The sequence below is a fragment of the Xiphophorus hellerii genome, chromosome 5 (assembly GCF_003331165.1).
Source record: "Xiphophorus hellerii strain 12219 chromosome 5, Xiphophorus_hellerii-4.1, whole genome shotgun sequence".
Classification (NCBI taxonomy): Eukaryota; Metazoa; Chordata; class Actinopteri; order Cyprinodontiformes; family Poeciliidae; genus Xiphophorus; species Xiphophorus hellerii.
In genome coordinates, this window is record NC_045676.1 from 29,359,479 (window position 1) to 29,374,398 (window position 14,920).

The window sequence follows — 14,920 nt, forward strand, 5'->3', positions numbered from 1 at the left end:
GAATGAAGCCTTTGGAAATCATGTTTGTAAAAACAACGAGCCATTGAACAAACAGTGGGAGAACTCGGATTTCAGACTGTGGAATATTTAGACTATTTTTCCTTTGTATTGATTAAACACTATACAATATTATAATTATTGTTATTGACTAAAATGTCATCCAGCCTCACTTCTAAAACTATGTGAGTTTTACTTCACCGTTGTTTTCCCGTTTTCACTAATCGAGTAGTAAAAACAATTGGCACACCTGCAGATGTTTTTTTTTATTATTACTAAAGCTTATTTTATACAATATAAAAAATTCATACAAAATGCAAGTAAACAAATAATTCAATTCCTTTTTATTAAATACAAACGTAATAAATGTTTTAGTCTGTGTTCCCCAGTTATCAATTAATCGATTACTAAATTAGTGGACAATAATCAATTAATGATGATTAATGCAAATTCATTGTGTAAGACTTGTACTAAAATAATAATTAAAAAAAACAAAACAAGCAAAGACAAAACAGTACAGAGAGATGAATCGTTCTGTAGCTATTTATTATATGACAAGTTTTTTATTTTTTTTATTTTAGCTCCATGGGCAGACTAACAAGTTATTTTTAAAACCATCAGAAGGACGTTGTCGTGGCACTCTGCTGGAAACAGACTGCGTAACAATTTCATTTAATTTTCCGTTCTGTGTGACCACACTGACTTATCCTTTCTCAGGGAAATGAAAATGAATAAAAATAAGCCAATATGCAAGAAAGACAAGATGATTAATAATCAAAACCTTTTAAGTCACTTAGAGAAAACTCGTATTTCTACAGTAAAATATACCAAAATGTGAGATGAGTCACGACTTTTGATTTGTATTATAAATCTTTTTATTACATAAACATCCTGAAACATTGTTTTGTTTTCCCTAATCACAGACACAATTGTGAACAAATTCACGTTTTGTTTGTGTTTAGACAGCTGGATCGTGATTCGTATAAGCAACTTTGAAAGACTGGACTAATTTTAAACAGTACAATATCAGTCATGATCTTGAATATAAAAAAAAAACAACAACCTTCTGTTCCAGGCTCAGACGGAGATCCAGGCCATGATGGAGGAGAACACCTACCCTCTGTTCCTTAAATCTGACCTTTACCTGGAGTACACCCGGACGGGAGGAGAGAGCCCCAAGCCCAATCCCAGCGATCAGAGTCCCTCATCGGGCCTGGCCAAGCCGCCGCCCGGCTATCTGCCGACTCTAGCTGAGGATGTGGAGTGGAGGTGAGACAAACTGTTCATCACCGTTCAAATCTTCAGCATTTGGCTTTTGTCGTCAGGTTCTTTGAAAGTGCATATTCCAAAACGATGCACGATTTGTAAAATCTCCTGCTGTTTCTGAAAAGTGTGGCGTTCACATTTATGTGTCTCCCCCACCGTGCCAAGGCACTACTTTAGAAATTTGACCCGTCCAATAATGGTCGTTGATGCTGATGGAGACTTTTTTTACTTTGTAATCGGGGTAAAATTATTACAGACATAAAGTTCTCACAATGGAAAATATTAAGGACAATACAAAGTATTAATTTTTTTATAATCAAGCTTTTGTAATAAGTAGAACATCGTACATCCAGAGACTTTTACTGCTCCCAAATGAGCTCTTATCTAATTTATTTAACTTTGCTAAATAAAGCAAGTGTTTGATACAAGCATTTCATATCAGTCGAAATCCATAATTATTGATTAGTTTTTTGTTTTAAATATCTGAAATACTGCCAAACTGGTGACGTGACATTTCCTGTTTCATTTCTCTCCACGCCGTTGTTTTTTATTTTCAAGCAGTTCAGGCAAAACCTGAAACTATTGGTGCACTAGGTGCTCAACAGGTTGTTGCTAGGTAACCAAAGAGGGAGTTAGTTGATGCCACCAACCCAGCTTAGCTCCTCGTGAGAGGTTGAGCGGCTAAGCCTTTTTCTGCCTACATCTCCCAGAATGCTGTTTTGTTCTGGATCGGAGTTTAGTGAAATGATTGAACATTCTATCAGATGTATTATTTATTGATATTGATCACATGTATATTGCAATATACTGTATGTTATTGATTTATTGTCCAGCCCTAGGCTCCATCCAGAAAAACAAACGGTCCAAACCTCCATATCAGTTTCAACTCTGCTGTGTGACAGAGGGATTATATCTTACTAACTACTATGAATACTTTAAAACTTGAAATATTCACTACAAGTATCTCATTTAAGTAAAGACAGAAACATATATAACAAATAAATACATTTTAACTCATGCCTTCAATCTGTTGCTGTGCTTTTATCTTCATTTGACACACCTGCTGTAAGTGCTGCAGTTTGTTTTCCACACAACTTACCGACTGTTACTTAATGCCTTGCAATGTAGCCACTATGATTAGTTGGCACATGTAACGTTAGCCAAAATAAATCGCCCCGTGCATCTGTAACATGACAGATTATCACACATTTATGTAAACATTTTGGCGACATTTTGAAAATGGACATAAACAATGCCTGTTGGCAACTATGGATGAGTTTCCATTTTTTGGCTAAAAATAACACTTAGGTGCTGTGGTGGCGCAGGGGGTTAGCACGCCCCACGTTTGGAGGCCTTGGTCGACGCGGACGTTGCGGGTTCGACTCCCGGTCCCGGCGACCTTTGCCGCATGTCCTCCCCCGTCTCCTCGCCCTCTTTCCTGTCTGCCTACTGTCGCTAAAAATACGAGCCACTAGCGCCGCAAAAACTCTTCGGAGAAAAAAATGGAAAAATAAAAAAACAAACAAAAAAAACACTTAGCATAGCACAGCACACATGCATCAATAGCGTAGCAGTTAGCGGAAGCGTTGTGTTTTCATGCAACACAAATAACCTTAAAAAAAATCCCAATCTTGAACTTTGTGGATATAATGTTTCAAGAAGTACCGATTCATCTGTATTTAGCACTGTAGTTGAAACTGAAATTTACACACACACACTTTACTAGTTGGGGAAAGTTTGGCTGTTTGAATGTGTCTCCTTTATGTTTTAGAGGTGGAGTTCGAGAGGAAGAGAAAGATGAAGAAGATTGCGGAGACACACCAGTGAGTAGGCTGACCCAAAGCCTGCTGATGCAGACGGCACCGCAGAGGGCCTCACCCAACAGGAGGAGGCAGGACAGCAGGGAGTACAGGTGTGTGCTGCTATGATCTAATTAGCAGGAGTATAATAGCAGTAGATTAAAGTTTGATGCCATAATCCTTTTTGTTATTCATGCAAAGCTGAGGGCTGTATAGAAAGGTTTCAGTTGTTTTGCTTTAGCTTAAAGAAAATGCTTGTTATGTAACTTCACATAATCCATTTAATAAGTCAAACTGAACCCTTAAAGAAGTGTGAACAAATGAAACAAATGTCAGACTAATATAATGTGTATTTTAAAGCTGCAGTATGTAACTTTTATAAATATATATATATTTTTCTTTTACATTTGTTGAAACCGTCACTATATCGTGATGGTATGGTACTGTATGAGACAAATGTGTGAAAAAAAGAAATCAAGCTCCTCTGCCTTATCCCAGTGCTAACTAGAAACAACCAATCAGAGCCAGGAGGCGGGTCTTATTGCTGTCAATCACTCTCCATGTGGTTCTGCTCATATATTTAGCATATTTTTTCACATTTAAAAAAATAAAAGTAACAATTCTTCATCTCTAATCTGTATGAAAGTGCTGCATTAATGTCAACATCCTGATTTTTGTTCCCGTCATCCCTCAGACCTTGGAGAGAGCCAGTAAACCCATATTACGCAAACATGGGCTACGCCCGGGCCCCAGTAACCAGCGCCAACGACAGTGAGCAGCAGAGCATGTCAAGCGACGCAGATACAATGTCCTTGACCGACAGCAGTGTGTAAGCATTTAATCCACACCTTTTATCCATTTAAAGGCATTAAGACCCCTTTACTCAGGAGAGTAAAGTTTGCGTTTTTAATATTTTCCTGTTTTTTGTACGTATTTCCAGAGATGGTATTCCTCCATACAGATATCGGAAGCAGCATCGGAAAGAGATGCATGAAAGTGCCAAAGCCAATGGCCGTGTGCCCCTACCTCATATACCTGTGAGTGTCTTTGTTTGTCTGTTAGCTAGAAATGTAAATATATGTGGCAAATTAGACACCTAAATCTTCTTCAGGAGTAAATTCTGTGGATTTTCTTTATCCTGAGAAGATACAGGTCAGATATACTGTATGTATCCAGGTGCATACAGTTATTATTTCAAAGCTGATGAAAGTATTTTTTTTTCTACCATTCTTACTATTTTATGTCACTTAAATGTGATGCAGTGACCAAGTTTTGTTTGGCTGTATCGATCAGAGAGTAATGCAGTGCTGCCCCTCCCCCACATGTTCCTGTCTACTGGCTGTGGTAGGCAGTAACACATTTCCCTTGCTTATAAGAAAGACACATTTCTAATTAACCAACCTTCTAATACCAAAAGTTTTGAATTCAAGGAAGTCAGTGTTTAAGCATTTTTGGAGTTTTCTTGAAGCTTGTTATTAATTAAAAGAACACAAAAACTTCAAATTCTCCATTTCTGACTGATTCTGCTTGAATCAAAAGACCTGAGTGATCTGGAAGGTTGATACAACAACAACATCTGGTCTTTTAATGAATTTTGGTTCTAAACCATGCTTTTAATTATAAACAAACGTTTTCTAAAGTCTTTTCTCTGAGATTTAGGGAGCTAATGTCAGCTGGTGTCAATGTAATGTAGAGCCATGTGTCAGCTGTGTAACTATGGTAACTAATCTTATTATTTGTAGTAACGCTGAGCAAATGGCAGCATGTAGATATTAAATAGGAAGGACCCCAAGATGGAACCTTGAGGTACTCCATATATGATTTATTTTGTTTTTTGTCAACTCTGATGTAAAGTTGTTGGACACAAATAAAAGTCCATTTTTATTTGTCCAAGAACTCAGAAAGGGAGTATACATCACTATATATACCCGAAAACCTCCCTTAAATTTACCAGTTGAAATTTTCATAAACTTTCTAGATGATGTCCTCTAGAAAGGACATGGTCATCTAGATGATCTGGGAAAAAAAACATCTGGTATGTTGTTGTTTTTTTCCACGTTGTTAACATTCTTACTCGGGTAGCAGAATGTAATTTTTAAAGTGTGATCTGTGTGTGTATGTTTTTCTCGAAGCGCACGTGTCGCATACCAAAGGACATCCACGTAAAGCCGGAGATGTTTGCAGCAGAGCTCATCAACAGGCTGGAGGCTGTTCTCAAAGAACGAGAGGCCCAGGAAAGGCTTGAAGAAAGGCTGAAGAGAGTACGACTGGTGAGTGTTCGGATTGTAAAGGCTGACGAGGTCTACGTTAGAGAAAGCATAGATTGGGTCTTGCATTAGGGAAGTTGCAAGAATTACCAGAAACGAGTTTTACCTTGGAGCTTCTCCTCTAGGTTACATCATGTGTGTTAGTGTTGGGTAATTCATCTACTGTATTCCGTATCTAAAGAAATTGTTCCAACTTTCAATATCTCCACCTGTCAAGAAGGACAATAGCATGTTCTTTTTTGACACGAAATTTGGGTCTGAATTTCCATAGCAACCATTTCACATCTGCATCTAGTTTTACTGATAGCCCAGTTTCGCTTAGAAAATTCTGCAGCAAGCAAAAAAGGTAAAGTGCTGGTGTCAGGTGGTGAATAAAAGACGCCTGACACCAGCAAAATACAACAAAGGAACCAAGGAGCATGATGACCAAGAGACATTAATAAAATCTGGAATCTTTTGACCTTTTATGTGTTTTTGTGGTTTTTCTTCTGAATGATTTTGTTCAAATCCAGGACAGAATTTGGATGAAGTTAAGTTGTTACTTTAATAATAAATTAACATGATGTCTCTGCATTTTGCTTGAGTAAATAAAGTGCAAAAATGATCATTTGAGAGCAAAGCGAACCAAATTCTGTTTTGAGGTATAGTTGAGAAACTACAATACAAACATAAAACAAATTTTTGACAGGGAATCTGAAACTTTAAGTGTCGATCTTAAGCATAAAGACACATGGAGACGTCAGGATTTGTCAAGTTGTGCATTTCTATTCATTCACACACATAGGACCAGATATTGAGTTCTGCTCTCCATTCCCAACAGGAAGAAGAGGGCGACGACGCCGACGTCTCCATGACGACCTCCATGTCTTCTCACAGCATACCACTTCCCCTCCCCTCGTCGTTTCCACCTCTGTACGGGGCCCGTTATTCAGAGACCACTGCGAACACGGGAGCAGCCACCACGTACGGCGGCCTGGTCGCCATGGAGGACCCTCACGAAGACGACCCCGAATCCATTTTGGACGAACATGTGCAGCGGGTGATGAAGACGCCGGGCTGCCAGTCGCCGGGGGCAACCAACAGCAGCTTAGGCGGCGGAGGGCGGCATACTCCGCCCAAAACGTCACGCTCACCTGACGGAGGGATTGGGCCGCCTCACTACCCCTCACACAGAGGAGGGGGGCAGAGTCTGCCAACCGTGGGGGCTAAAGGTAAACCACTCAGGGCTCCAACACTTTATCCATTTTGTTCTGTAGGAAGTCTTGCTCTTCTCTGTCTCCTTTGATTATGTATTCATTTCAGGCGTTTATAGTTTAAAATGAACATTTATATCCAATTCATTGGATACTCCAGTGCATTGCAACATGCTAGTGATACCCCACTTGCTACTGACAGCATTTAAGCTAACCATAGCATTTTGTCTAATTTTAGCTCACACACTAATATTTGCATACTGAGTGGAGTAAGTCACTGTTAATCAACATGCTAATGATAACCCACATACTGCCAAGTAGTGTTTACATGCTTATTCCCCTGTATGCTAGCAATAGCCCTCAGGCTAACATTAGCTTTACAGCTAAAATAAGCATCTTGGCTAATTTTTCATGCATAAACTACATTTGGCAGTTAGCTACATTTAGCATACTGAATGGTGTAAGTCAATGTAAGTCTATATACACTAGTGATACCACAAATGCTACTAACAACATTTAAGCTAACCTTAGCATTTTAGCTAATTTTAGTATATACACATAGTGAATTCAGTAAGTCCATGTTAGCCTGATACAGCACCCACTATTGACTATATTTTAGTTCAGAATCAGAACGCTGGGTTCTGACTGACATGCACTCTTGGCAGTCCCCTATTAAATTTCTTCAGAATTTTTCTGGTTTTAAATTGTTACTTAATTTAGTTTCTTTTTCCCTAGTTATCAAATCCATTTGAGGAAGAGCCTTGTGTTGTGGCTAAAAGCACATCATTGAACCGTTCCCTGATTTATTTCCAGGCATTTACCACCATAAGCAGGTTTACCACCACAGAGGAAGAGACGGACAAGAGGAGACGGGAGGTCGGCCTCCGCCCAACCTGCTGTTGAACGGAGACCAAGCCAACCAGTACGCGGGCCGGAGAAACTACGCAGACGGAGCTGGAGCCAGCACCCTCGAGGGCATGGGCTACGGGTATGCATGCGCGTCTGCTCGCTAGTAAAATGCTGTCTTTTATTTGTTCAGTTGACCTCTAAATGGCTTATTGCGTTTTTGCAGTAGCAAAGGCAGCACAATGTCACGGCGGGGCTTTAAGAAGACGGAAACGTCGAGCAAAGGTGACGAGAGTGGGCGTGGCCTGGAAACCCAGGGCTATCCGGGTACTCAGGTGGAGGATCTGGAGAGGAACCAGAAGATTTTGCAATGGATGATGGACGGAGACAGGCAAAGGAAGAGTTCTCATGGGTGAGGAAAACCTCGCATTTACTATAGATTATTTCATGTCAGTTTTAATGTTCTATTGCTGTGTGGTAAGACCTTACATTCATCCTTCTGTAGTGCTTGAGAAGGTTCATACAGATGTTTAAAATTGTATTTAAAGTTTTGAAAAGAGCTTTTTTTCTATCTGAAGTCCTTGAAAGCGCTTGGTGTTCAAACTGCACTGTTTTGTAATAAGGTGCAATCTATTGTTTGATTAAAAGCCTTGAAACCAGATATTTTTATGCACCTAATAAATACTTTTTTCCTCACTGTCTGAAGTTGAATCAGACCAAACTTCTAATTCTTTAGGTCAGTTAGAATGTCCAAAAGTATTTCTATTTACTAAATGCTACAAAACTTAACAAAAACATTTTTAGAGATATTTTTGGGTCTGTCTTTGTAAATTGTGACTAAACATTTAATTTGGAGAGGAAGGTAATTTACCACAAAACTATTTGTTTGGATTGTTTCAATGTAATGAATATTTATTATTTCTAATGACTCAGTGACATACTAATCTGTGCAATTAGGATTAGTTTTATATTATAAATGTTAAACAACATTATTGAAATTGGAGGGTTTTCTGTTAAACTAGTGTTTGGTCACTTTATTTTTTACATTAAGTTGTCCCTGCTGTAGATGATACAATCACAAAACATTATTAATAGCAGTACTAAATGATGTCATAAGGTAGTGAACTAAAATGGTCTTTCTTTTTTTTTAGTTCATTTTTCTTATTTTTATCTCAATTGTGGTGCTGGAAAAGATTTTTTTAAAAAACTTAACCTTAAAAACCTTGAAAATCCTTGAGACGTTCTTAAATTTTACTGTGGGATAAACCGTACGCACCCAGTTACCATCTTGCTCAGCTCTCTTCACCTCCCTGCAAGATGTGAACCCGTTTCTCCGTCCTCTCCCTCATGCATCAGCGGCAGCACCAGCAGCTCCAGGAGAACGGGAACCAGCACCGAGTCGCCGCGCCCGACCTCCGTGGAGCGACCTGGAGCCGTGCACCCGTGGGTCTCCGCCCAGCTGCGCAACAACTCCTCCTCGGTGTCCACGGCGATCGCCGGCTCGTCGTCCACTCAGGTCCAGCCTTCGCACCCGTTCATCCAGGACCCGGCCATGCCACCCAACCCCGCCCCCAACCCGCTCACGCAGCTGGAGGAGGCGAGGCGGAGGCTGGAGGAGGAGCGGAGGAGGGCTGCTCTACTGCAGGCGAAGCAGAAGTACGGCTCGTCTTTTTGCTTTAACTTCAGGTTTTCCGTCAATTCAAGCGTTTGACAGGGATCGTCCCCCACTCTTTCTGTTAGACACAAGTCTGGGAAGCGGCAGGTGTGTGAGAACATGACCGTGGCGTACTACTTCTGTGGAGAGCCCATCCCATACCGGACATCAGTGAAGGGCCGCGTGGTGACTCTGGGCCAGTTTAAAGAGCTGCTTACCAAAAAGGGCCACTACAGGTGAGAACACACAGCGTACACACTCCACTTCAGAAGTATTCATACTTCTGAAGCTTTATTACTTTGTTCATTTATTAAAGATTTTTTTTTTTATAAACTAGTAACGAACAATGCTTAGCCTGGTGGCCCGCCAGGCTTATAATACACTGGGGGAAACCCCGGATATGGTAGTTTTCAAATTGTTCTTCACCTGTCTCAGATGTGTGGGGTGTGTTTTTATGCAACACTTTTTATGCTGATATTCCTAAATAAAACCCAGTTTTGCACATTTCTCTCAGAAATTGACTTGTTTCTACATAATACAACTTTATGGAATTTTAATGTTGGCACAAACACAGATTTGAGGTGAACATACAGGATTGTAAAGAACAAAAAACACACAATACAGGTGAGGGATATACGGTATTTTCCGTACTGACTCGCTCCAGAGAATAATGGTTTGATCTGTGCTACCTCGTTATATTTTCCTACCATAGCCAGCGAAGTCCGCAGTGGAGACGGCAACTGTATTTCCTTGTGTTGGACTACTCAGAGGAAATGAGGCACTACAGACCAAAGCGGAACTTTTTGGCTTGCATTCAAAAAAAAAAAAAAAAAAAAAAAAAGAGAAAAATATGACAAACACTGATACTGGTCAAAGTTTTGTGCTACCTTGTGTTGGTTTTTCATAAGAAATTCCAAATAAAATTTAACGATGTTTGCGATTGAAAAAGTTTCAGCCTTGCAATAGGCTGGCATTTTGTTGCTATATGTTGAGAACAATGGACTCTCCTCTGATCTTCAGGTTCTACTTCAAAAAGGTGAGCGACGAGTTCGACTGTGGAGTTGTGTTCGAGGAGGTCCGCGACGACGACGCCATCCTGCCCATCTTTGAGGAGAAGATTGTCGGGAAGGTGGAGAAGGTCGACTGAAATTCTGGGAACGGGAAACGGAACAGATGACTATCGAAACGAGGAGACGCGACACCTGCAAGAAATCGGAACGTTGGCAAGTAGAAAGATGGACGAGCGATGTCTCAGAAGGGTAGAAAGACGCTGCGTAGAACGACTGATGAAAGATGGGAACTCACGGATAAACAAATACCTGCCTGGATCAGAAACAAAGGAAAAAAAAATTGGGTCAGATAATGCTGGAATGGAGAACAGAGCAAAATATTTTCCCTCTGTTCTGTTCTTTACAGATCAACAAGGAGAGCTATATATTAAAAAAAAAATGTTGATGGAAAGGGGGTGAGGGAACTTCTGGAAGGAAAAAAAAAAGAGGATGAAAGTTGTCTTCCACTTCTGCTCTAAAGGAGGAGCGCGTGTCCTCTGCAGACCATTACAATGCTGCTACATTACCACGGAAACGCTTCAGTCGGTGCTCAGGACGGCAGCTCGCCGTCTTCGTTCCTCGTCACCTGGGGACCGGTGGGGGAGAGGACAGAAACAAAAAATCTGAACGTTTTCATCTAGCTTCTCGTTTGTATTTGTTTTTTTTGTTTGTTTTGTTTTTTTTTGCCTTGGTAGCCTCAGAACAGAGAGACGTACTCACCGCCGCGCGGCCCAACGCGTCCCACACTGATCGCTCACATCCTACCGTTCACACGACAGTTCTCCTAACTTGTTTACCAAAGCTACATATTTTGTTTGACTGGACAAGTATTCTAGCTACTTGTTATCATTTCATTTGATTTGTATATGAACAAAGGCAGGTACTATTACTTATTTACTGCATTTTTGTTTTGTCATATCTCACTTTATATAGTATTATTGTGTATGTTTTGAAAATCACGTCGAAGCAGCGATGGAGTTTCTCGTCACTAAATCATAAAAGTGCCCCTCGTTTCCGTCGTCTCGATAGGATTCGTCTGCTCTTAAATGTTTTTTTTCTTTCTTTTTTTCTGAACCTAGCTTTTTTTTTTTCCTCCTCTATAATGTTTCTCAAAATTCCCACTTTTCTAAAACACCTCTGCAAGTTTTCCACATCTGCCCCAGTTGGTAGTCTCGTGTGTGTTGCAGCGGAAGCTGAGGAAACATGCGGGGTGGGTACACATCGCTGTGTTTACAGGACTTCAGATTAAGCTAATGTAGAAATTGCCTTTTTTTTTATGTTCTTTGCTTTGTTGAAATCCTCAGCGGTAGGTTTATCCCGGGTGCCTGCCTTGTCGGTGCCGTTATGCTTTTCAACAAAAAAAAAAACCAATTCTCAATCACATCTGCGCCTTTATCCGTCTTGTATGTGATCTCTGCCAAAGAACATGTGTCCTACAAGCCGACATGCGTGTCTAAGAATCATTTTTACCGTAACGAGCTGAAGGGAATGTTGCTCCAGTAGATTTGCCAATCTAAAAAAAATGCCCATCTTGACAATTCATTTTAAATATAATAATATCCATTTCAACCTGTTTAGTTTAGTTGTTTTTTTTTAAACTTTTTTGAAATCCTCTTTGCCAAAGTTGATTTCATTTCAGCCAACTCTGATTTCTCTTTACAAAGTTTAATTACCAGCAGGCAATAAATATATTTTTTTCTTTCCTTCTATCCATGAGCAGTCACTAATCAGTTCTGTTAGGAGTGGAGGTGATGTCACACTGTGTGTGTGTGTGTGTGTGTGTGTGTGTGTGTGGGTGTGTGTGTGTGTGTGTGTGTGTGTGTGTGTGAGAGCAAATAGACACAAAAAAGAGAGTGTTTACAATTTAAAGCAAACAAAAACAACCACAAGAGAGATTTCAAGATATTTTTTTCTTTATTAAAGAATACAACAAGAGCATTTATCGTTTACACCAGAGGTCTGGGGTTCCGCAGCCACTTGTGGCCCTTTAAATCATCCATAATTTTGTCCAAAATATTAAGGAAGTGAGTGAGCAATTTTTTAAAGGAAATAAAAAAGAAATGCTAGCTTTAGCAGTTTTTCCTAGGTGATAGGCTTCTTTCTTTTGTCGATAAATTCTATTTAGCGAGGCTGAGGGCAGAAATGGCTGACAGATGTGAATGTTGCTGACCACTGGCCCCTAAAACAGAGGAGGGGTTCCTACCAAACTGGTTTAAATAATAAACGGTGCCAATATCTGCTCATCACCAGTACTTTGGGCTGCCATTGCAGGAAACATCAATAAACTGGCTCAACTTTAAATGTAACTTTTTAGCACCAAGAAGCTAAAACTAGCTAAAAAAAAAAACTAACCCAGCCTCCAGTTTAATGAAACTACCAACCAATCAAAACCTTCTGAGTGCCAATTTAGTTTTGTTTCATCTAATTTAAGACAAGAAAACACTAGAAACATAAAACTTCAACATTAACAAGTTGGATTCGCACTGGAATAGCACAAACCTTCTCTTTCTCTCAAACCTTTAACCACAATAAATGGTTAACTGTGAGCCTTTCTCGCTCTGTAGCAACTTCCTCCTTAAAGAACACTGAAAAAAAAAAATCATAATTTTACCATGTATTTTTGGTCTAGTTTTTAGTACAAATATCTTTGTACAATATTGATGAACCAGACCTGGCAGATTATTTTTTCACTTATAACATGGGGAAGACGTCTTGTTATAAGTGAAATAATCCGCCAGTGGACCCAGTAACCTTTTATTAATTTCAAAGAATAATTTACTTAAAACAAGCTCCTATGTCTTGCTGAAACGTTGTTAGTTTTATCTTTATTCAAGTGTAATAAAGAACTTGTGCTATAAACTAGACCAAAAATACTGCGAAAGATTTAGTGTTTTTTTTTTTGCAGTGAGTGTTGCTAAGACATTGGTAGCACTTTGAAATGGTGCGTTCTGTTACTGAAAATAATAATATAAAAGATCAGGTTGAATTTCAGACGCAGTTGAGCTGAAATCTGGTTCATTTCTTTTTGCGTGTGCGTGTGTGTGTGTGTGTGTGTTTCGGTGCATCTCGTTTGCAATCTGCAGTTTTTATAATTTACAAGTCTGCCATTTTGTCTTTCTGCGCGTTAGATGACAGAATGTACAAGTCTCCAATCTGAAAGAGCACACCCGAAGCCAAAGCAGCTGTTAGTTTACAGGACAGAATAAAAACGCAGGACCGCTGTTAGCCGGATATTTATTCAGGATTAATTAAGCTGGGTTTGCACCTTTTTTTTTTTTAGAGTAGTTATTTTACTCATTTTTGATCTCGATGGATGGATCTATAACTAAAATAGTCAGTGACACACTCATCTAAAAATGGATCAGCTTAGAGAAATGGCAGAAAAATAAAATAAGATCAACTTCAATCTGGGTCTGGAACAATTTTGAGCTTTTTAGATGCAAGTTAAAAGGGAAAATGTTCTTTTTTTTTTTTAAAACCAGACCTGCTGTTTGCTATTATCCTTATCTCAGTTAGCCTCCTGTAGGTTTTGGTTCATGTTTATTTCACAGACACGATTGGCTTAAAATTTCGTCTAGTTATTTCTGAGGAAATGGAACGAACACATTTTAAATCCCCCTGTCCTTCTAGCAGCTTCCATCAGTGCCACAACATGTTTTTGTACAAGCTGGTTCACTGAAACACCAGGTATCTGAGCTGAATGTATATTTTAAAATTTTTTTTCTCTTTAGCCCATTTCCTGTAAGGACTCCTCCCAAGTGATCATATCATATATCATGTCTGTCTCCAGTATTGATCTCATGCTGTTGCGGACGTGTCGCGCTTTTTTCCCCCCCCCCATGCTGGTAGATAATTGAATGTTCCCGTCAGAAACGCGGGTTCTGTCGGCTTGTCGAACGTCGTCGTACCCGGGTTGAAAATCTGAAAACTTGTCCTTAAAACCCCTTATGCCTTCAGATGAAAAATGAAAAATTTTGAATATGTATTTGTTTATAAGAAGAAAAAAAAAAACTTAATCACTGAGCATGTTGTTTATAAAGAATGTTTTTGATTGAATTTAAATCTATTTTTATTGTTTTTGTGCAGACTGCTTTGGCCCTCTGACATCATGTTTTAACTTTAGCGATGGACAGTCATGACATTTTTTTTTTTGTTTTTTTAAATAAAATGATTAAAAAAAAGGAACGCCTTCATCTGCAGCGTTGGGGATTGTGAAGCTCAGTGCCTTTTATTACGTATTCTTAACCAGTCTATAATTTTAATATAAAATTTAGTCATAAGTCACTCCCGGTGCGTGTTAATTTTTATTTTATTTTTTTTCAAAAGCCACAGTGTTGCTCTTTCTCCCTTCTGTTCAGATCAACCCTGTGCTGTAAATATGTACATTATCATTTCATACGTGTTGTCAGACCTGCACCACATTGTCCATGGTGTTTCTGTTTCTTTTTTGTTTGTTTGTTTTTGTTTTTTTTCCAATGCCAAGATGTCCCTGTGCTGGTTTCACTTGTACATTTCTTAAAAAGGTACTTCATAATAAAGATGTTGAATAAACCTTTTTTGTCTCTATTTCAAATTAATGGGACTAAAACTTTATCATATTTATGTTCAAACAGATTAGAACTACTTCTAGAAATCACAACTTTTCCATGTGGAAAATGGAATAAGGAGCCATATACAGTATTTATTTCTGCTGAAGGTGAATTCTTTAACTAAACAATCCCCCGTCATTAAGATCAGCGCTACAGTGTACATCCGTGTACGTCACATCAAATATATACGTGCTTTTGGAAAGCTTATTTTAATAATTGAAAAAGTTAATTTCATAGTAAGTAAAATAGAATCATTTTCA

At 39.1% G+C, this 14,920-nt stretch overlaps 1 protein-coding gene across 3 annotated transcripts in view; it reads left to right on the forward strand.

The window, feature by feature from the left end:
- LOC116720637 (axin-1-like) overlaps window positions 1-11,585 on the forward strand; it is a 29,029-nt gene extending 17,444 nt beyond the window's left edge. For 2 of the 3 annotated variants that reach the window (XM_032564011.1, XM_032564010.1), the window contains 11 exons: window positions 1,073-1,266; window positions 3,035-3,175; window positions 3,757-3,891; window positions 4,003-4,099; window positions 5,195-5,332; window positions 6,150-6,540; window positions 7,336-7,510; window positions 7,595-7,780; window positions 8,725-9,024; window positions 9,109-9,258; window positions 10,043-11,585. In XM_032564011.1, coding sequence (XP_032419902.1) covers window positions 1,073-1,266; window positions 3,035-3,175; window positions 3,757-3,891; window positions 4,003-4,099; window positions 5,195-5,332; window positions 6,150-6,540; window positions 7,336-7,510; window positions 7,595-7,780; window positions 8,725-9,024; window positions 9,109-9,258; window positions 10,043-10,169 — 2,034 coding nt within the window. In that variant the 3' untranslated portion in view covers window positions 10,170-11,585. The remainder of the gene's footprint in view (window positions 1-1,072; window positions 1,267-3,034; window positions 3,176-3,756; window positions 3,892-4,002; window positions 4,100-5,194; window positions 5,333-6,149; window positions 6,541-7,335; window positions 7,511-7,594; window positions 7,781-8,724; window positions 9,025-9,108; window positions 9,259-10,042) is intronic. The other variant, XM_032564013.1, reaches the window with a different exon arrangement.
- The last annotated feature ends 3,335 nt before the right edge of the window (window positions 11,586-14,920 follow it).